This window comes from Fistularia commersonii, chromosome 3 (genome assembly GCF_037954325.1).
Source record: "Fistularia commersonii isolate RoL2024-O1a breed Wild chromosome 3, RoL_Fcom_v1.0, whole genome shotgun sequence".
In the NCBI taxonomy this organism is placed as follows: Eukaryota; Metazoa; Chordata; class Actinopteri; order Syngnathiformes; family Fistulariidae; genus Fistularia; species Fistularia commersonii.
The window spans coordinates 5,840,661-5,862,779 of record NC_141286.1 but is presented as its reverse complement, the minus strand read 5'-3'; the positions used below and the strand labels follow the sequence as shown (position 1 = coordinate 5,862,779).

At 39.5% G+C, this 22,119-nt stretch overlaps 1 protein-coding gene across 3 annotated transcripts; it reads left to right on the top strand.

Moving 5' to 3' along the window:
• The first annotated feature begins 1,242 nt into the window (after nt 1-1,242).
• tbcela (tubulin folding cofactor E-like a) lies at nt 1,243-21,506 on the top strand. 3 transcript variants are annotated; one of them, XM_086142634.1, is made up of 10 exons: nt 1,243-1,316; nt 3,445-3,556; nt 6,648-6,826; nt 10,140-10,279; nt 10,467-10,648; nt 11,487-11,743; nt 13,142-13,268; nt 13,671-13,787; nt 13,858-13,969; nt 14,538-21,506. In XM_086142634.1, the coding sequence occupies exons 3-10, from the start codon at nt 6,679-6,681 to the stop codon at nt 14,742-14,744; spliced, it is 1,290 nt and encodes a 429-aa protein (XP_085998760.1). In that variant the 5' UTR covers nt 1,243-1,316; nt 3,445-3,556; nt 6,648-6,678; the 3' UTR covers nt 14,745-21,506. The 3 variants fall into 3 exon arrangements, with proteins under 3 accessions (XP_085998760.1, XP_085998776.1, XP_085998768.1); XM_086142650.1 differs by having other exon boundaries at nt 1,248-1,306; XM_086142642.1 differs by lacking the exon at nt 1,243-1,316 and adding an exon at nt 1,441-1,567.
• The last annotated feature ends 613 nt before the right edge of the window (nt 21,507-22,119 follow it).

Here is a 22,119-nt window from a genome sequence, read left to right as displayed (position 1 = left end):
GTATCCTTCATAAAAGTTATTTGGCCACAACTGGAACATACAGGATCATGTTTGCTTGTTTCATTTGTTTTATTTAATAATTCTTTGCTTTTATTCTTTTTAAGCCCAGGGTGTGTAGACCTCAGCATGCCATTGCAGTAAAAAAAAAAAAAAAAAAAAAAACACGTCGATTTTTGATATTTGCACATTCTTCATCTCAGGTTTGCATTCCAAATCCTTTGCCCAAGGAAAAGTGCTCAATTTGAAATGATGGGGAAGGAAAAATATTTATGAATATTTTTACACACAAAAAGTATTTGTGAATTGGCAAGGCAAGTGTCTGGAGTTAGCCCCAAAACAAGACTTAAAATAGTTAAATACAACATGTTTAAAATGATCAATATTAATATTTAGGGAGAAATATATATATATGTATACGCACATATCCATATATATCCATATATATATCCATATACATCCATATATACAAAGACATAAACTGCACATATATAATTTTCAGTTCAGATGTAAAGAAATTCCAAAACATTAAAGGTCAACTACACACTAAAACATGAATAATATTTGATGTATTCATTTACAGTCAATGGTTTTTGAGCTATTTGGGTTTATATCATCCCATCTCTGACAATTTGATCAGTACTTTTTTTCCCCCTTTTGCTTGTTTTTTGATATTTTGGCGGGCAGCAGAAATAACAGATAATATAAAATATATTTCTTTTGATCCAGTTTATGTCTGAATTACTTGACAACACAGTAAAGAAATGCTGTCTTATTATGTTAAAACATGCTCTGGGGAGCAGGGGGGTTACCAGTGACTGCATGGATGTCCTCTCTCTCAATACAACATCTAAAAACATTTTTCTTTACAATATAAGTCCAGAATGTGCAGAATCTACCTTTATTAACCCAGTTTGTAAATGAAGGAACTTTACTGCTGTTGTTAATACACACACACACACACACACACACACACACACACACACACACACACTCAATCACAAACAGGTACACGCACACATGCAATACTGAGCCTCTAAGTCCCATAATTTTCATATATTCAATAGATTATATGTTTTGATCAAAAATATATTTGAATATATACTAATTTTATACACTTAAAATTATAATCTGAGAGGGTTATAGTTATTTTTAATGTCTCCTACACACATTAAAATATGCTGTTTGCATAAGGAACCGGGGAAAATCGCTTCAACTGACAAATGACGTCACTTCCGGGAACAGGGAAGAGCAAAATGACAGCTGGTTTGTTTTCATCAACGAGGGAAATCCAAAGTAAATATTCAAGGTAATTCCAGGTATGTAAATCTACGACCTTTACCAATGAGCTTCTCCGGGATGCAGGAGAACATTAGATGGAGATTTATCTGATATTTACACCGCAGTCATCTGTGATCCATCTCGGTGCTCCATCGAGCTGCTGCTGGGGGTCAGACTCCCTGAAAACCGAGTGTGGACACTGGCTGCTCTCCGTGTCAGCGCCACGCATCCGATCCCTTTTATCCAACTCTTTAACCTTGTTGTCATGCCCGACCTGCTATGGCGAAAGGTATTGTGAATCTTTGCTCCGGGTCGGCTGTTTCGGTGCCTGTTTGAAAGAGCCGAACTCCCTTTGAAAGTCGCTTAATTTTGTAATGAACGCAGCTTATTGTCAGAGCCGTAACATAAATGCCACTGACCTTCGCGGGTTATGAATAAATAATAACCGTGCATTATTTCGGCGTTATTTTGTTTATCAAAGAGTACCTATATTTAAGGTAATAACCACTCACATCCGCAACGTCCGTATTGTTGGCGTAGCCATTATATTTACTTAACGCGGTGTTAAACCGCCAAGTGTTGTTGCCACATTGCCCAAATACCATTTCCTTACTTAGTAAAGATGTTTAATTTGAATTAACTATAATTGCCGAATTAAGGGATATTTCATGCCAAATCGTTTGGTATAATTTCTTAAACAAATCGTTATGTACTTTTTCAAAAAAAAGAAGAAATGTCAAAATGTACTACTTTTGAAATGGTGTTCGGCATATTATTCAAGACATGAATCGCAGAATCTCAGAAGCTTTACTAGCCTCCAAACATATTACGGCATTCCAATCCAGTAATCTCAAGGAGATGCAAATTGTGACTGTTGAATTTTTGTCAGAAATTGCAAAGGTTTGATTTTCCACCTTTGTGCTAGTTTTATAACAATTATCTGCCAAATGGAAAATTGCATTCTGAACAATCCTTTGGATCCTCTATATACTTGAAACTCTTGGTTTATCACAACAGTTTCTCATGACATTTGGAATATTTACCAAAATTCTGCCTCTCGCATTTTGGTTCCACCTACATCACACAAAATATAAGTGATAGTTTGCATTACTTAACACAATAATTTTTATATTGTAACCTCATGTTAAAAAGCTGCATAGGAGAATTAGCCGATTCCACTATTAGAAATAATTCTTTTACACAACAGAATTAGGAAATAATTTGAAAACACTGTCATAAACGTGTTAATCTTTAAAGTAGTCTACAGTGTGTTTAATGGCTTTGTTTTCCTTTGTATGGCTTTGTATTTGGCTTTGTTTGGCTTTGTATGATGTTGTATAAAGCACGTACAGGAAGTATGATTTCAGTTATTATATTGTTGTTGTTGTTTTCCTTTTTTGCCGGTAATTGTTCCTAACACAATGTATAAATTATAAACGAAGAATTAATAGTAGATTTGATGTGAAATTGTAAAGCAATTTTTTCACAACATTATTTTTCTTGTACAGAGTGCATTGTTAGATGGTGCAGCGTTATATACTTGCTATGGGATTTGTGATTACTGTATATAGTTAGAAAGCAGAATACCAACTATTAGTTGATTATTTTCAGGTAAAAAAAAGTAGGAATAGTTTTTTAAGCCATTTACAAATGTGAATTATTTGCTGGATATTACCTCAACCCCTGCTAAACTCCCAAATTTTATTTTGGCCACTGGGAGGCCAAGAAAAGAGCCTGACCGCCTGCCTTGTTAATCACCACCAAAGCCTTTGTACTGCTTTGTCTCATAATAAAAGTCATTTTTAATATATGAAAAAAAAACAGTTGAAAATGAGATATCAGGCATTACTATTCTTAATGAATCTGTGATAATAAGGGAGTATTTTAATGCTTGCTGAATTGTTACTCCTAAAATGCTAAAACTTGATAATACTACAACAGTATTCAGATAATACTGTTGTATAACGATGTTTTATTCTTCCTTAGTTTATCTGTTAATCATTTATTTCCAACAGATTGGTCAAACAGTATACCGTTATTTACTCTTTGCCTTATTTATGCTCTGCTTGGGAAGGTCGTCAGCCTCATGTCTTGTTTTTTCTGTAGCAACTCAATAATACTGACAATCAAAACAAGAAGTGACCTTTGACCCTGTCTTTGCAACAGTGTCATGCGCTGAGCACGATCCCGGCCGATCCAGAGCCGAGCCTCACAGCCGACCAACGAGGGGACCAGCGTTTCTACTGGAGGTCTCCTGGAACCGACCAGCCACTCAGCGGTAATAACTTATTAACTCAAGTAAGAGTAACAACCTCAGGGACGTTTCTTTTGGCTATTTCTGTGCTGAGCTAAGGCTGAGCTAACAAATGTGATACCGCTGCCATTTCTTACCATGAAGTTAAATTTTTCTATATAAAGAGAAAAAGTAAATACAAATAAAAATAAATTACATATATATATGTTATATATAATTTTATAATTATATAATTATGATAAAAGTATAATATGATTATATAATTATACATAATATAATATTTCCTTTAATTTTAAGTCATCATCCTCAGTTTTTGGAGATGCTGTTTTCTGATTAATCTATTGACTTAAAGTCAGTTTTTATTTTTTTCAGCAACATTTATTGAGATTTCTTGCGTAGCTTTACGTGACGTTGCTCCTCTGACTATAAGTGGGACTAGGCTCATATCTGTTCGTACTGACTGTCGTCCCTGGACCGTTAAACCTCTTCACTTCTGAGTGGCGGCGTCATGGATGGAGTGTCTCGCTGCTCTGAATCTGCCATATTGGCGGCCTTGCTGTCATGCACGTCACTACTGCTTTTCCCAGATTAAATGCCTTAAATCCACGCTTGAGTCTCCCAATGGTCTGGTTTGTCTTTTGAGCTCTTTTTTTATTATTTGGTTATGTCTGCTGTGCGTAATATCAAAACCTTTAACATGCCGAAGCTGGACACGCTAACCCTATTGTCTGTGCCTGGCTGATCTATCCATCTAGCTTGAATTAATATCCTTGACTTAGTATCCTGAATTAGTCGAGTCAAGGCACGCTATGTTGCAAAATACAAAAAAAAAAAAAAAAGATATAGAATTCTAGAAAAAGAGAGACACGGAAATGCAGGGATTTGAAGAAAACCGCTGTCATTTCAGGTGTAATTTTCCAAAAGTTGTACTTTACACCTCTAAATTGCACTTTCACAAAGAGGGTGTAGGGTTTCAGCACGATTTCCCCAGTTTTGTGATGCAGGGGGCACCCCCCCCCCATTGCCCAAGGATAACCTCACCTGACCCCCCCACCCCCAACTCAATATGGACAAACAGTTTGTCTGACGTGAACTTAAGGGATTATGGCTATGAATTAGCTGAAGATGCAATAGACTAATCCCAATATCTATGCTTGAAGCTGGGATGACCAACGATAGCGGTCGCACAAAGCATGAAAACAGGTCATCGGCACACATTTGAAACGGTGACCTTATTCCGTCGGAGATTTCACAAATAATTTATTGTGATCCTTTCTCGAACAGAACACTGCAAAAGTCCAAAGGATGTGTTTTATAGCGCAAAATGATTATGAAAGCAGAATATTTACTGAGTGAGAAGGACCATCCTTTCACACGATAGCCTCCATTACGGGCCGGTCAGCTTTTATCAAATATCGTATTGTAATAAGATTCCTTTATTTATTATTTCTGTAAAACCCCTACATAATTAATGCTCCTCTGCAGTGGGTTCCACTGGAAAGCAGGAAGGCAGGCAGAGAAGACACACCAGCCGTTTTAGGAAGGCACTCGTTTTAATTAGAGAAAATTAACCGAGAAGTGAGGTCAGGAGAAGCTGCTGTGTTATATTTGTACATGAGGAGCAAATTCAGGGTACTATTAAATGGAACGGCGTGTTTTACTTTTAAAGAGCTGAAGGCCCATCTCTTCTTCCTTCGTCATCAGTTTCTTCCCTGTAAACACGTAGTTTATGTAACCTATAGCTTATTTTGCAGAGCGATTTTGCGACTCATAAAAGGTGTTGAAAAGAGAAAGCTGAAATTGTTTCCCAGTGAACTATAACGGCTTTGGAGAACTAAAGCTCAAATGAAGTTAGTGGCGAGATTGACCATCGTGATTGATCCTCTTGATCGATCACCTCGATCAGGACTCCCTCCCTTCTGAGCCAAACCGGCTGTTCATTTCAAAATGTACATCATCTCCATATCGGCAACATATTTCAGAAACACCCAAGTAAATTTCTTCATCTTCATGTCTTTATTTGAATTTAAGGATGGTGAAATAGTTTGACTTTGTTCAATAATTGTACAGTGGCATGATGTTTTGACATAATACTGATATTAAAAATAACATTATTTATGCATAACATCCTCTATGTATGAACCAAAAGTGTATGTATCGTCAGGAAGTTGTGCTACAAGTATTAACGGTATTACAATGCATTCCTGAAGCCAATAATATATGCATTTTTAAATCCTGTTGTGAAATCTTCAGCACCTCTCATATTCATTCATTATCTACATCACTTATCCTGCACTCAGGTCAGCTGACACCCATCCAAGCTGTCATTGTGCGAGAGGCGTGGTTCACCGTGGATTGATTGCCCTTCTACCACAGGGCCACATATAGAGACACACAACCATTGACTCTGTGGCATTTATACATTTGTATCCTAAATAATCTGATCGATTAGGGTCTGACAGTATGGTAATGGCTGGTAAATTTGGTCTCTCAGGTCACTGTGGTGTTACAAATCATTGTTTTAGCCTTTGGAGAGATTGTGGTGGTAGTCTGTCACATTACCGCTTATGTTCAACAGGATTCAAGTATTCATTGATTAGAAGACCATCTTTCCACTAACATGTATTGTTACTGAGAAGGTCAGAAGGTCAACTTTGTTTTGACGTCATAACGTTCACCAAAAGCATTTCCAACCTTTGTTTTCCACCATCTAGGGAATAATCCAATGAGCTATATGGATTGTTTGCTTCCACCCCTTCCCCCCTCCCCAAACGCTTTTACAGCAACATCCGACTCACCCTTTTACACACACACACATATACACACACTCACACACCCTCATATACTGATGGTGCAGCCTCAGCGGCAACAAGGGATTCAGTGTCTTCATCAATGTCACCTCAACATTGCACAGATGTAAACCCGGTTAGTCAGCTGTGGGGTGGTGGTTTTTGTGTATTACCCGCAGGGAACCAGTTTGGCTTTCAGTCTGTCTTCCCAGTAACAGATCACTAATGTATCATGTTACACACAGCGCAGCAGGTCTTTGGGTTTGCGCTGATAAAACGTAAGTCACGCGTGTGCTGACAACTTATCGCATGCCTCTTTTTTTCAGCTGACTGGAGGCGGCTCAACGGGACATCGCGATGGAGCCACCCGAGCGCAGGGAAGGTCGTACCTTTGTAGAGGTGATCAGTGAGAAGTACAGCCCCGAGAACTTCCCGTATCGCAGAGGGCCCGGCGTGGGTGTGGTAGTGGTTCCCACTGCAGGTCCCCAAGGTTCCCCTATGAAAGGTGAGCTGGGAAAATGATGAATCACAGCTGGGTTGCCGGCTGCATCTTACATCCTAGCATGATTGATATGTTTGTTTGTGTGTGTGCGTGTGTGTCTCAGGTGTCAGTACAGACACACATGTATACATACAAACATTTATAGACATATACATCCCTATTTGTATATAACTATGTCAATTTCCCAACTATACATATATATATACACTGCTCAAAAAAATAAAGGGAACACTTAAAAAACACATCCTAGATCTAAATGAATGAAATATTCTTATGAAATACTTTGCTCTTTACACAGTTGAATGTGCTGACAACAAAATAACACAAAAATGATCAATGGAAATCAATTGTATCAACCCATGGAGGTCTGATTAGGAATCACACTCAAAATTAAAGTGTAAAAACAAACTCCAGGCTGATCCAACTTTGATGTAATGTCCTTAAAACAAGTCAAAATGAAACTGTGTTGCTTCCTGAGTGGACACTATGATTTCACAGAAGTGTGATTGACTTGGAGTTACATTGTGTTGTTCAAGTGTTCCCTTTATTTTTTTGAGCAGTATATATATGTGTGTGTACGTAAATGTGTGCATATATAAGAGGAAAATTATGATGATGATGTATCTATATACAAGTTGTATGTATTTATATTTATACTTTATATATGTGTACATATATATGAGGAAAATGATCATGATATACAGTGGGGAGATGATTATGATGATATATTTATGTATATATGCAGTTAAGCTTTAGTTTACAGGAAATGATTCCTTCATCATCTCAGTAACAAACACTAAAAACCAACAGATCAGCAAAACACCACTGTCAGTTAGCAGCCTCATTGCTAATATTTCCCTCCACAATGTCAACCTGAGCTGACATTCAGCCGATCGCGTGTCACGCTGAAAGTGCAGATTTCAAGATGATCGTGATGCGAGAGAACAGCAGGAGAGTTTTGCGTTTTTCATGTTTTTTTTTGTTGTTGTTTTTTTTTTTAAACCCAGCTTCATGCATTAGTGAGCGCATCCTACAGCGTGCCTTGTGGCTATGTAGCTGTCTTATTTTCTTTTCTTTTTTTTATGCTTTTAAGTGGCAGGAAATCTAATCAACCAAAGCATGAACATGATATGTTTTTCAGCCAGTGGTCGACAACACGCATGAAAGCGTACCAAGATAAAGCCGTTAGGAACTTTTCAGCTCTGTACATCACCATTTCCACAAGAAATGTTGTTTGCAGTAAAAGCATGCTCCTAGTTATCTGTATTCTAAAATTGAAGATAAGTGCTTCAACTGAAATTGCTTTATTTTGCAATGAAAGAGCCTCTGAATGTTAGCATTTTTAAAAAACAAAGCATAACCCACAGTTAACATTACACGGTAACTCACAGCCTGAGGCTGTGAAAACACCAAGTATCGTCCTAGTTTAAACTTTCATCCACCTTGAGAATAAACTGAGAAAAAAATAATAATGATAATCACAACAAATCTCGGGGATACATTAAACATGTTCACAACAGCAGATCCGCACCAACCGTGGCCTATACAGATCGTACGATTCTGCTTTCTGAAGCACAGCTGGGAAGCCTTGGTTGACAGCTGAGACCAGCAGACACATGACAAACAGCAAGTGAAAATTAGTCCAAATTACAGACTGTATTGAACAATAGTTGGTGCCGTAATGCGGATATGTGAGCATTTAATAGGTCAGTATGTGTTAAGATCTTTGTTATAGTGGGGAAACCTATGGTATACAGAAAAGTATATGTATTCAAATGTGATAATAAGCTTTAAAGTGCTGTGTATTTCGGTGACAGCTATAGAAGTGGCTATGATTCTGAAAATGTCACAAGAAGTTGTCCAAGCTGTTTTCCGTGTAGTCCAAAATTGTGTCTGCAACAGGGGTCTCACACAGCATTTCCTATAAACTGATTTATTCCTAGCGGCGCACCACAAGAGTTATGTTTGCCGCCACATATTGATTTCCTGTTCTTTTTTTCCCCCCTTTAACTCTATAAATGGTTAAAATGTTATTTCAGGCCGCTCTGCTCTTTCTCACACCCGCAGACACACTGACCGCTGCCACGCTTGGTCCCTCGGGGGACACGAATCAATGATCCACTACCAAATAATGATTGTTATTTTCTGTCACAACCCTCATGCCATCACAATGCCGACGCACGAGATGACTTTGCAACGGACGAAGTGCAATGGGAAGGGGGACTCCTTAAATGTAATAAAGTCAAATTAGAAGCTGTATATCGTAGCAATTCTTTAGGATTCTCCCTTTTCAAAAGAATTTAAACAAAGACAAAGTGATGCAGCATCATGAATCTGACATATTTGTCACCTTTCTAAAATAATAGCCTAAGTTTTTTTTTTTTTGTTGACAAAGAAAATCATCTCCTCCTCCAACTTTCAAGTGAAGAACAGACAGTGTGTCATATGCTGCCTTAAGTGTTGTGCCTTATTCTGGGGGTGCGGAAAGGCGTACACACCCCACTCTTAGTGAAAACAAAGAAAAATGTTATTTATTTCAAAAAAAGCTATAGACGAATGGTTGTATGTCTCTACATGTAGCGCCGTGTTCGCTGCCACCCACCCAATGACAGCTGGATTAGGCCCCGCCCCCCATTGCACCAAAGTTGGGATAAACAGTATAGATAATGAAATGAATGAATGAAAGATTGCTATAGAGGTACATTTATCAAAGATAGGAAATCCATGGATGAGACGTAAAAAAGCGGAGGCATTGTAATCGAGATTACAGTTATTCATTTAGTGATTGAGACACACAGAATTTTATTGGTAGATGAATTTGGCAGCCAGATTGGAGGGAATATAAAGATCTGGGTTCAAGTAGAGGCCATCTGGAGTTCACTGGCTGGCTGTTTTTTTTTTTTTGTCATGGAGCTTCCTACAATTTAAAAAGCAATATAAATAAGTAATAGTGTGTGTCTCAAAGATTGCCCCTTGTGAATGAAGACAGGGAAATAACAATTGCATGTTGTTTCATCCTCAGAAAAATCCCCCCAAATGTACTCGACAGCCAGCATCACGTATGTAAAGCAATTAAAAGTAGCATTTGCTCCAAATTCTCCATCAATCAAGGGATTGGGATCCCCCTTGGATGAGGCCCAGGAGAAAACTTCCCCTGCAGCTACTCCAAGGGTGCATCGTCTGTTTGCATGTGATAAAACAAAACATCTCGGAGACCTTCCTATTTTTCTTCTCCGCTGCCCTTCTTTTTCTCATTCATCTTCACAAATCCTGCCCCCTCTGCCACTTAAACCCGCTGCTGCTGTCTTCCCCTCAGACCGCCTGAACTTGCCCAGCGTGTTGGTCCTGAACGGCTGCGGAATCAGCCGGGCGGGTGACCAGTCCGAAATTGCTGCCTTCTGTGCTCATGTCATGGAGCTGGACTTGTCCCACAACAAGTTGGAGGACTGGAACGAGGTGCTGTGTCCGGCTTTGCCGTATGATTTCCTTAATGTGTCGCCAGAACGTGCTCTGGTTGTAATTGTGACCATTCGGAGGCCATCAAATTATATGATGGACTTCCTGTTTTGTCCTGTGTTGTCATTGTCGGGGCCACAAAATCCTTCTGAGCCGCATGATGTTATTTTTTTTTTTTTATTTTCAGATCAGTAAGATCGTGTCCAACATCCCCAACCTGGAATTTCTCAACTTGAGCTCCAACCCGCTGGCGGGGAAGACCCTCGAGCCTCGCTGTGCTGAAACCTTTTCCCGGGTCCATCGCCTCGTCCTCAACAACACCCAAGTGTCTTGGGACACTGTGCTGCTGCTCACCCGCGAGACACCAGAGTACGACCAACGCCTTTGCCAGAATAGTTTTATTTAAAGCACAAACTCTGATTTACAGCTTATTTCATGATCCGCTCTATGCTATACACTCTATGCTATACAATTGTGGTAACTATAGAGGAATGAATTTGATGAGCCATACTATGAAGGGATGGGAAAGAGTAGTGGAAACCAGACTGAGAGCATAGTCAGCATTTGTGAGCAACAGTATGGGTTAATGACTAGAAAGAGTACTACAGATGCAGCGTTTGCTTTGAGAATGCTAACAGAGAAGTACAAAGAAGGTCCAAGAGAGCTGCATTGTACATTTATATACCTAGAACAAGCATACGACAGGATGCCGCAAGGGGAGCTATGGTACCGTAAGAGGAAGTCTGGAGTGGATGCTGAGGTTGGAACTGCTGAGCAGGTGGACGAGAGGAAGACCAAAGAAAAGAGTTATGGATGTCTTGACAGAGGACGTGAAATGACTTGGTGTTAGAAAATAGGATACAGAGAATGGGGTTAGATGTTGATTAGCGGTGGCGACTCCTCAAGGGAGTAGCCGAAAGAAAAGGAACAAACTCTATGCCCACCTTTGCTCATGTTTATGTATGGTCCCTCAAAAAATACAAGTGTAAAACTTGTACTTTCTTTGCTTTTTTTATGTTGTTCCAGCTTTCTGTCATCTCCAGTCACACTTGATTTATGCGCAAATAGAAAATGCGCTTAACAGCTGGTGGATTTTACATAAGATTTGTTTCACTTCAGTGGAAAAAAAACTCCTCAAATCCTCCTCAGAAGGGCCTTCGTCGGGTGATTTCTCTCTGTCAAAGTGGTGCGTTTCTCCACGCTGCAGGTTGGAGGAGTTGTTCCTGTGCCTTAACGCGTACAGTGGTGTGAGTGCCTCCAGCGTGGCCTGCCCCAGCCTGCGCCTGCTTCACATCACCGACAACAGCCTCCAAGACTGGGCCGAAGTCCGCAAGTTTGGCTCCATGTTCCCCAGCCTGGACACGCTGGTCATGGCCAACAACAACTTGGGCTCTATTCAGGACAGCAAGGACATTCTTCCACGGCTCTTCCCGAACCTACGCAGCATCAACCTGCACAACTCAGGTGAGAGGATTTTGACGAAGGCTATTAGAGTGTTCCGTTTGAATCGGGAAAAGTTTATTTCTGTCTAAATTAATTGTAAGCTCAAGACATAGGTTCTCGATGAGCTCATAGCCGCTGATAAAAAATTAAGTGCCGGGTAACATTTTCCTTGCTTCCTGGATGATTTGTGGTATTTGTAGACTTTTACAATACGTTGTTCCCTGTATCAGCTTTTTATCTCTGGAATCGTTTCTATTTTTGGAGGATCAATGGAGAGACTATTTTCGTTCGGTAGGAGAAAGGACGAAAAACCAACCTGCTGAATGGCTTCGCTTTCCCTTGTTCAAATTTGAACGGCCTCTTTCTTTTCATTTTTTGTTCCCGGTGATCTATACATTTCTAGTTAGGAGGTTCTAGCGCCCTGCATCCCTTGGGCATTGAAACAATCACCTCTTGCGCTTATAACGGTAGCTGCCTCGCCAAGAAAAAACGCAAAAATCAATTTGACTCAATTAAAATGTACCATTGCTGTTGCTGGTGATTTCTGCCAGCCATCCAGAGCACATTGGTGAGCAGAAATTACTGAATGCATGCCGGGTCCCTGAGCTTAGCCCTCAGCAGCTCCGCAAGTATGCACAACCGTGCCACCTGCAGGAGCAGAAATGTTCTGCAGTAGAACGCTGATGCTTCCTGGCCGTTTCCTGTCCTGAAACCCACAAATCCAATCTATGAGTTTGCATGCAGGTTCATATCTAGCAACAGCAATGCTTTATAACTCTGCATCCTACACTGCAAAAGCTGCAGCCCATACTGGAGTGGGTTTAATTTTATGTCCACTGACAGTAAACATCCATATATCAATAAATTGACCATGGAATCTTGGACGGTATTCAATAAAAGCCTCACGCTCAAAGTTGATCAGATCAAGCCTGTCTGCGGTTTAAGGTCTCACATTTCGATGAATGATATTTAGCTCAGACTTAAAATAAAAATGGAATCTGTATTGAAAATAGGAAAAAAATCCCCTTGCTACAACTGAATGAATCATAATTATGACTTAGATAAAGTCTCATTGTCTCAGTGTTTTATTCTTTATCTACAGACCTCCAGTGATTTTTATTTTCACTCACTGTCAGAAATGAATAGCAGTAGAGGATGTCATATGGCAACCGCAAATATGTTTGCTGTCTAAATGATGGCATTTAAACAGGGTGAGAAAAAGACAACTGCATGGCCCTGATAGGAGCTTTGCTTTGTGTGGGGTGAAGATAGTGACTCGTCTAGATAACTACCGGGGATAAATAAGACATCTCATTCCATAAAGTGTGGATGCGTGGCTCAGACTGATCGACACTTCATTCAAAGCCGTTTGCGCAGTTACCCCGGCCTGACTGTACAAGTGGTTCATGTTTTTCTTAGGTCTGAATCGATGGGAGGACATTGAAAAGCTCAATTTCTTCCCAAAGCTGGAGGAGGTACGACTGCAGGGTATCCCGCTGCTGCAGACATACACCAATGCAGAGCGACGCAGCCTCATGATAGCACAGTGAGTATTGAGAGCAGTTGGACCATTGATTAAAAAAATGGAGGAAATACTGCAAGATTAGTAGGAAAATTACTTTAAAAACCGGACTAAACATATGAATTATCAAAAATAGTCATTGAGAAATGATCACTCAGTGTGCGTTTTTAAGAACAAAATAATCCTCAATCAATAATCTGAATAAGATTTGAGAATAATGTATCTGTAAAAGAAAAAGAAAGTCACCTTGTCATAGGGTTGGAAAAAGGTGTCAGTGCAATTTCTAATTAAATGAAGTAGAAAAAAGATAAACTAAGCTGGATAACAAAAAAAATCATTATCAAGTGACACTGTCGCTAAATCAGATGCAATACTCTGTCCTCTGGAGGAGCAGCACGGAAACTCACATAGTTTGTTTTCCCTCAGACTCCCTGCAATATCACTGTTAAATGGCAGCATGGTGACTGATAGCGAGCGAGAAGACGCTGAGAGGTTCTTCATCCGTTACTACTTAGACTATCCAGAGGAGGAGCTTCCCTACAGGTATGTCCGTTTCTATCGGGACACACAGGTTGCAAATAGCAATGCTCTGAAACAAGTTGTCCTTTCCAAGATACCACTGCCTGGTGAACAAGTACGGGAAGCTGGAACCTCTCGCGGAAATTGACCTGCGACCACGCTGCCGTGCCCAGGTGGAAGTTCACTGTGAGGAAAAGGTGGAGCAGGTCAGTTGCGCTCAGCCCCAAATTACCCATCATTAGTTGTTTCAGTTGTATTTTGCCATGAGTGATAATATTTTTTTTTCTTAATGTTTCAAATATGCATGGAGTATTGAGCGAATGTTAGTAGTTGGCCGCAAGGGATTATTTACTAATCGATACATCCTGAATAAAAACTATCAATCACAGCTGTCAGCTGCATCTAAACCAAATGATTGATATTGGATCTCCGCAATGTGATGTCAAAACAAACAACCAATTAAAGTCGCTATCTAAAGGATGTTCATGTACCTAAACTTTGCAGTTGGTAGAGCGGATGTTACCTCAAACAGAAAGTAAGCGGTTGAATTTCCAGCTCCTCCTTTCTACAAATCAAAGTGTCCTTTGGCACCGAACGGCCTCGTTTCCCCCGATGTCCTGGCTAGCACCGTGCACGACAGCTCTGCCACCACCGGTGTGTGAATGGATGAATGCTATAGAGTGTAGAGTGCTTTGAAACCGCATATTACCAGTTAAACCAATCTGCCAACATATCATTAAATACTGAAGAACCTTTTTTATGCCTGTGTTTCAGTTAAACATCCGCCTGGACCAGACGGTGGCGGAGCTAAAGAAACAGCTCACCACGGTGGTCCAGTTGTCCACCAATAGCATGAGGCTCTATTACATCGACAAGAACAGTGCTTTCGGACCCGAGGAGATGAAGTACAACACCAGGGCGCTGCACTCCTACAGCATCCAAGACGGTGACGAGATACTAGTTGTGCCCAAGACCAAGTGAGCAGGCAGCGTCCGGCCAGCCGATGTAGGAGAAAATACTGATTACGTAATTGGATTGTGTTTATTGGTTAACAGACGTTGGAATGAAAATACGGAATCGCGTCAGCAGTTTTGCTTTTTTTTTTTTTTTTTTAAATGACAAGAGAGTAAAAGAAATGACTACCATCACCATGGAGACTGCTGCGTTTCGCTGCTGGGAGCATCTGGCTGGAAATCTGGCCAGTTTGAAGAAAACGCGCGTCTTTATTTATTTAGCTTTATTTGAGGGCACCCACAGCGGACAACCCAGTCACACTGGAGATCGAGAGAGAAGCCCACATACAGCTAGCAGCTTGAGCAGAAGGGCTGCTGTGCCAGCGATGCATTGCTGCACCTTCATTTTTCAGTGCACAGCATGTACCATCGCGCCTCCATAGGGGCGTACACATCACTGGCTTGCCGCATTGTCGCAAAAGCGACCCGGATTAGTCACGAGGCAATGCTGCAGTGTGGTGTTATGATCCGCACTTTGTACTGTAGATTCAGTTTCAGGAAGAGCAGTCTTTATTTTACAAAATGGTGTTGCCCAAAGCAACATGACATTCACTTGACATGGCATTCCTTTCTTTTGGGTCCACTGTCTCGACTGCCGGTCCAGGAGCTTTTTACCCCACCCATCATTTCCCTCAAGAATCAAAATTTTGACGAATCCGAAAACGAGCAGACAGTGAATCCCCGTGGATCGTGTCAGACACGTTCCACGTCCTCGTCTTGTGATGTGATTCGTCCAAGACTTCGTTGAGTTATATATTTTTTATTTGACGTCGCTGATACAGAATTAATACATATGCAACTTCTTTTAGCTACTGGAAACATTGTTTCGTTTCTGCACTGATGGCAGTTGCCGCGTTACACACACACGTAGGTGGCAAACTGGACCACTTCTGACTTTTAATCACTTATTATGTCACAAATTGTCTCTTCAGGAAATTCATGTGAAAAACAGCCTTCCTCTGCACACTCAACTTTCTGCAAAATGTTTCTCAGACAACCAGTAGAAGGGGATTTGGGGAGGTTATCATCAAATCACAAATATGTCCAAAGTGGGGGTTAAATAGAATATGATGCTGGCAAAGAGAAATTGCCCTAAAAGGAAAATGATGCCGCTTAATGGCAAAAATGGAGTGAAGAGATCACAACATCCATAAATGGTTGATAGATCCTCCAGCAGTGAATCATGATTATTTTGGGTGTTTTTTTTCCCCAGAATCACAATAAACAAATGCCTCTGCACTGCTCCCTACAGGCTGTAATTAAGATAGTTTAAAATGTCCACTAGATCGTAAAAAAAATTGATGCCCAAACACTGTCATGCAAATATCTTATTGAACATTCTGCATGGATGCTGAGTAGAATTTTATCCTTGATTTAAATATTTCTGTTGGCAAGATAGTTTTTCACTTTATTCCCATGAAAGTTATAGGTGCATAATCAAATTCCTGTATTTACAATTTTAACTTTTTGGGGAAACTCCCTATTATTGGGTTGTTTATTGACCTCAACCAAGAGATCAATGGGCAGGTAGACGTCAGGCTGGATGATATTGGTTGTGCATTGTACAACCACTTGTAAAAAATAATCAATGCATTGAGCCTTTCAGGGGAGAATAGACCTTTTCAAGAATGATGTTGAATGAAGGTTAAGTGTTTTTGGTTATACTTCCAGAATCTTAAGTTAGTTACTGTTGTAGGGAGGGAAGTGGCACAAGTATAATTTTTATAAGACACTGATCTATGTTTGAATGTTATCTAAAGCATTATATGCACCTCTAGACAATAGACTGATCCTTATCCGGGTCAGAGACAAAAAATTAGAGCTTAAAATGAAAATCAAAATTTGGGCTTCTAAGTATTTCAGTGTGCGAAAGAGGTCGTACCATCAGACGAAACATCCATAGATAGGCATGCTGTATTTCGGTTTAGACAAAACAATCTATACAGAATGATGCTGAAAGACATTATTTGTAAAGTTTTAGTGTTTCCTCCTACAGTCTAAAAACACACTGCAGGAAAAAAATTGGGAAAATTCCCTAAATTGTAAATGTGACCCTGCAATTGACTGGCAACCAGTCCAGACTGTCGCCCAACGACAGCTGGGATAGATTTCCAGGACCCTGACTGCAGGATAAGCGGCATGGATGGATAAAGTGTTATTGTTCTCCTAAGTATTGAGGATCACTACAGGACTTTTAATAATAAGAAGAATAAGAATAAGAACAACTTCATTTATCCCGAAGGAAATTGTTGTATAAATAAAGTTCTTCTTATTCTTATTCTTATTCTTATTCTTATTCTTATTCTTATTCTTATTCTTATTCTTATTCTTATTCTTATTCTTATTCTTATTCTTATTCTTATTCTTATTCTTATTCTTATTCTTATTCTTATTAAAAGTCCTCTACTGATCAATGTGATGAAATATAAGAGAAATCAGTCAGAACAGATGTCAGAATAAATTAGCTGTAAGTGAAAGTTTTCACTTAGACGAACCCATCGCAACATTGATAGTCAGCAGTACGTGCTGAGACATGCTTTTGAAAATATTTCTTAAAAAAATATTCTTGTGACAATGGAAATTAGAAGCATGACAATTATTTTCAAAATACACTACCATGTTGGCCCCCTTTGTGCTCTTAAAAAAAAGTGCTATATGTAATGACTAACTCCAGAATGCTGCCTGCTGCAAGAAAGCAGAATAGCAAACCAGGCATTTTTTTTTGTTGGCTTTGTTGGTTTTTTGTTTTTTTTTTTGGTTCTTGCATATTTTTGCTCATGTGCATGTCAGGGAACTGACTGCAAAAACTTGATTAGGGAGGTTTTGCCTTTTTCCTCCACACAGTGGTTGCATGAATAGGAGGAATTTAGCAGTAACCTGAAAAGTAGTTTATTTCATTCTTACCATTTCACTTTAGCTCATTTTTTCAGAATTCTTTTCATTCTCAATTCACGCTCTCTCTTTTGTGCAGATGCCCGCCACAGTTATGGCTTCAGATTTGAGTGGTACATTACTGTCTCCAGTTAATGACACTGTATTGTGTTTATTTTCTTCCTAATGAGTCAACCTCTGATTCTATCCCTGCCGCACAAGAAATGTGCCGATCCTGCATTGAGCTGCAGATCATGGCAATTTGACTCACCCCTTCTTCGGTTTCCCACAAGATAACTCACTGCTGTGCCCCTACAAACTGCACTATGCTCAGTCAAATAATCCTTTTTTACAGGCATTTTCTCTGCTGCAAAGTTCCAGCAAACTTAGTTGCATGAACGATTTTTGTTCATGTGTGACACGTTCACTGTGTATTGATTTTAATCCCCCCCTTTTTGTTAGAGGAACACTGACGCTAGTTGCTATTGATTTTTCCTTCTTTGCTAAGTTGTTTGCCACTTAGCCGAGGGGATTCCTGACAGAGTTGCAGAGGTGTGGTCGTGGAAAACGGCTGATACGTGATCAGATATTCACATTAAGTGGCTTTTTGGAACATCGCCTCAGTTCAGCCACTCACCATAAACCCAAATTTGTAGTCTTCTGCTTTTACGACTTTTTTTTTTTTTTTTTTTACACAGAATGGTTCTGAAATATGTATAGCTTATGCCACCATACTGTCCCTCTACTTGTTCACTTTGTAACACTACTGGTATACTTGAATAACAGGAGATGTAATCAAATACTAAGGCGCGTATGTTGCATTGCAGTGGGTTTGTGTGAAAAAAAGGCCATTTCCTCACATTGTCACACAATGTCCTTCAATAAGTGTCAGTGTAGCATGAATTACAGCCATAGAGACCATTCCACACCTGTGTCCTGAATGTAAAGTACTAAGTTATTGTGTCAATGCTAATCTGTGTGATATTTTACTCCATTTATTCTGCTAGACCATATGCAACATATTTGTTTGCAGGGTTAGCATTTTTTTATGACACACATTTTTGTTTACTTGTTTGAAAGGGAAGTGGGCTGCTGTTGTCATGATTTTTAGAAAGTACCTGGCCCGAATGCAAGAACACCGAGGAGTTAAGGCGTTTATTTACAAGGGAAGCGAATAGATGACTCTGCTGGATCCGGGTTGCCTCTGGCGTCACATCAGGGGACTCTCAGGAACTTGCAAGGAAGGCGAGACTTAGAATTCTGGACTCGGGAAAGAAACTGAGATAGAGGATCTTAAAGTGGAGATGAAGATCCGACAGGAAGATAGGAATGGAATTGGGGAGAATGAGTCCGTGTGGAGGTAGCCGCTGTAGGTTACAAGAAGCAAGGAGGGCACCAGATTAGTTCCTGGAAACTGGTAGGGGTGATAACCGTAGGTAAATATACTGCCCTGAAGGGCAGACAGCAGGCTCCTCTTATCCTAAGTCTGACGGGGCTTGATGGTCTACAGGTGTGCACTGAACCCCAGCTGAAATCCATCCTCCTGCAGGGCTGCTGCTCTATCAGGCTGTCTGGTGAAGAAGTGTAAGATGTGAGAGGTGAAGGGAACTGCACACAAACTCTTAGCCCCAGATCCAAACAGCTGCGCCTGCTTAACATTTTCATTCTTTAGTAATTTAGCTCAAACATAAGGCAGATATCGAATGAAATGTGTTGGTTTTCTAAATAAGTAATCAACATAAGGTTTTTAGAATAGCATTATGCCATGTCATGTGTTTCGTGCACCGATAACGCAGATAAACGTACGTTTTCCATGTTACAGCTCTTTACTTACATTGACAGTATTTCTCATAGCATCGAAAACTGTGACTGAATGAATATTAATCAAAATTAATGTTAATATCATTGTTACAGACGAGAACAGGATCTGTTCACTGATTAAGAAGCATATAGATGAATACACAGAAGTCTTTTTAGAAAGAAAACTATAGGTCCTTTGTTTTCACAGCTCTTAAACAGATATTTTGTTGAAAGCTGTTTTTAGTGACCAATTTATCTCCTTTTTTTTATAATTTATTGGACATTCCTTTCTGTGTTCTTAAACCTTCAGTAGTCAGTCAAACATGGAAATGGGTAGGCTCGCACCACTATCATGTTTGTGCGAATGTCACTGCAGCTAGCAGCCAGTTAGCGTAGCAAATGGAATTGAACCAGGGAAAAAACAAAAACGAAAACAGCCTCAATATAGTCGGATTGAAAACATTTAAGCATCACACCAAAGTCAGAAATGTAATATATGCTAAGCTCTACATCATACAAAAGGGGTGGCAACACAGTGAGAGGAATGACCATCAGACTGTTATAGTCCAGTTGTCTTAAGCAAATTTATATGCAGGTACTTATAAAAACGTTGACATGCCGACAAATGTTTAAGAAAATTAACGTGACAATGTCCTCTCAGTAATGGGAGGCTGTTTTGCTTGTTAGAGAAATGGGAGCTGTGGTAGCTGGAAAGTTGTTGTAAAGGAATATGCATTTCTGTCTGTACATTGTAGGCCTATTTACGGGACTACTTGCATTATTGCTTGTGCATTAGTGAAAATGTGGGCACAGATATGATCATATGAATCATGTGGCAACACTGACCAGCAAACTCGAACAAATATCCAAGCAACCAGCTATTCTGATGCTAACTAGTGACTGACGACTTCCATGATCTTTCTATGCCTCACACATCATTAAACCACAGCTTGTTTGTATGTATAGATTTTTTTCTTTACTTTCTTTTTAAAAGCAGAGTTAGCTGTTCTGGTCGGTAATCTTTCAACTACCGTTTGGCTTTTAACCATCTGGCCATGTTTTATGTAAAAAAATGAAAATCAATCTAACCGTGATCTCATACCAAATCCTAGTAATGTACCTGATGATGTTAATATCATAGTATTTTAATAGCATTTAATGGGTTTTGCCAATTTAACCTCTTCAAACCCAACAAATCTTGCCTTGACATTGGTGCCTCTGGCAACGTGATATCGCAGCCCTAGACTGAACACATCTATTAATATTGTTGGCATGATGGGTGGCTTCATTCTTGAGCACAATATCTATCATAATTCTCAGCAGGAAAGTGCATAGGTGCATTTTTCTCCATGTCAAACTCTGGCTTCAAATTTGCGGAGTGTAAAACTTGAAAAAAAATTCTATATGATGTATGATGATTATTAACTGTGTTTATATAAATGAAAATATATATATGGAAAATAAACTGACATCAGACCTGTTTTAAACACCATTTTACGCAGTTACCATTTCAACCAGTTAGTTTTTTTTCTTTTTCTAAATTGATTACTTATTCTATCATTCTAAATGCGTCATTTTAACAAAGCCTGTTCAAAAGGTAACCTGTTTTATTGAATACACGCTGGCTATCAATGAACACTGCTTGACTCATCTGCTTCTCAGAGTGGGGCCATAATGATCTCTGGAGGATTCATACACACACAAATGCACATCACACACACACAAACACACACACTAACACACACACACACACACACACACACACACACACACACACACACACACACACACAGTTATACTCTATTGAAGGTTTTATTTGAATTAAAGACCAGGTTCCCTGCTTGATCAGTCTTATACACCAGTATTTAAGCTGATGAAGTGATGAAATCACTCAGCATGTCATACAGGATTGTTTATAATCTGTGCCATTCATTTAAATGTGGAAGCATTATTGTTTTGAAGAACCCTTTACAAAGTATTGGATGGAATGGATGAAAGATTTTCTTTGTTCGTCAAGACAGGTGTGTCACAAAATTGGTAATAAACTGCAATCCCCCCACCGCGCAGTGTGGCACTGTTTCATTCACAACATTTGTAGTTTCCTGTTTGGATGTGTTAATAACACTTTGGTAAGACTTTGGTCACACTCAAATATAGACATATGAAGAACAAGAATTTGGGATACTTGAAGGAGCCCTTACGAAACAGCAGAAATTCATAAAGAGAATTTTAGAGTCTGAATGCAATAAATATGGACATAAAATAAACATAGATTAATGAATTAAACAAGGCCACATATTTCCACAAATTTAGGTCACATATTACACAATCACAAATAAGGACATTTTTAATGGTCACCATGTTTAAATCAGAAATCAGGAAAAAATAAACTATTATCCGTGAGGGGCAAATGATCTCTTTTGAAACAAACGTGAGTGCAAGTTTGTATTAAAATATGCTGCGTGCACTTTTCATGTAAAAAGAAAAACAAACAGTGAAAACGGGGGATTCACGTATCTGATAATGGCACGTCAATGTACATGCATTCGTTTCCCTTTTTTCCCACACACCTTGAACACAACATTTTTCCCATGAAAGAAATCTGTGATGTTTACGTTCATCTCCATAGCGACCTTGTAGGAGGCGGTTCTTTAAGCAGGCTGATGACGCTC

What these genes read in the sequence shown, in the direction of transcription:
- tbcela (XM_086142634.1), top strand. Translation starts at nt 6,679, where the DNA reads ATGGAGCCACCCGAGCGCAGGGAAGGTCGTACCTTTGTAGAGGTGATC. An exon ending in CCAAGGTTCCCCTATGAAAG is followed by an intron (nt 6,827 to 10,139) that starts GTGAGCTGGGAA and finishes TCTTCCCCTCAG; the next exon opens with ACCGCCTGAACTTGCCCAGC. An exon ending in AGTTGGAGGACTGGAACGAG is followed by an intron (nt 10,280 to 10,466) that starts GTGCTGTGTCCG and finishes TTTTATTTTCAG; the next exon opens with ATCAGTAAGATCGTGTCCAA.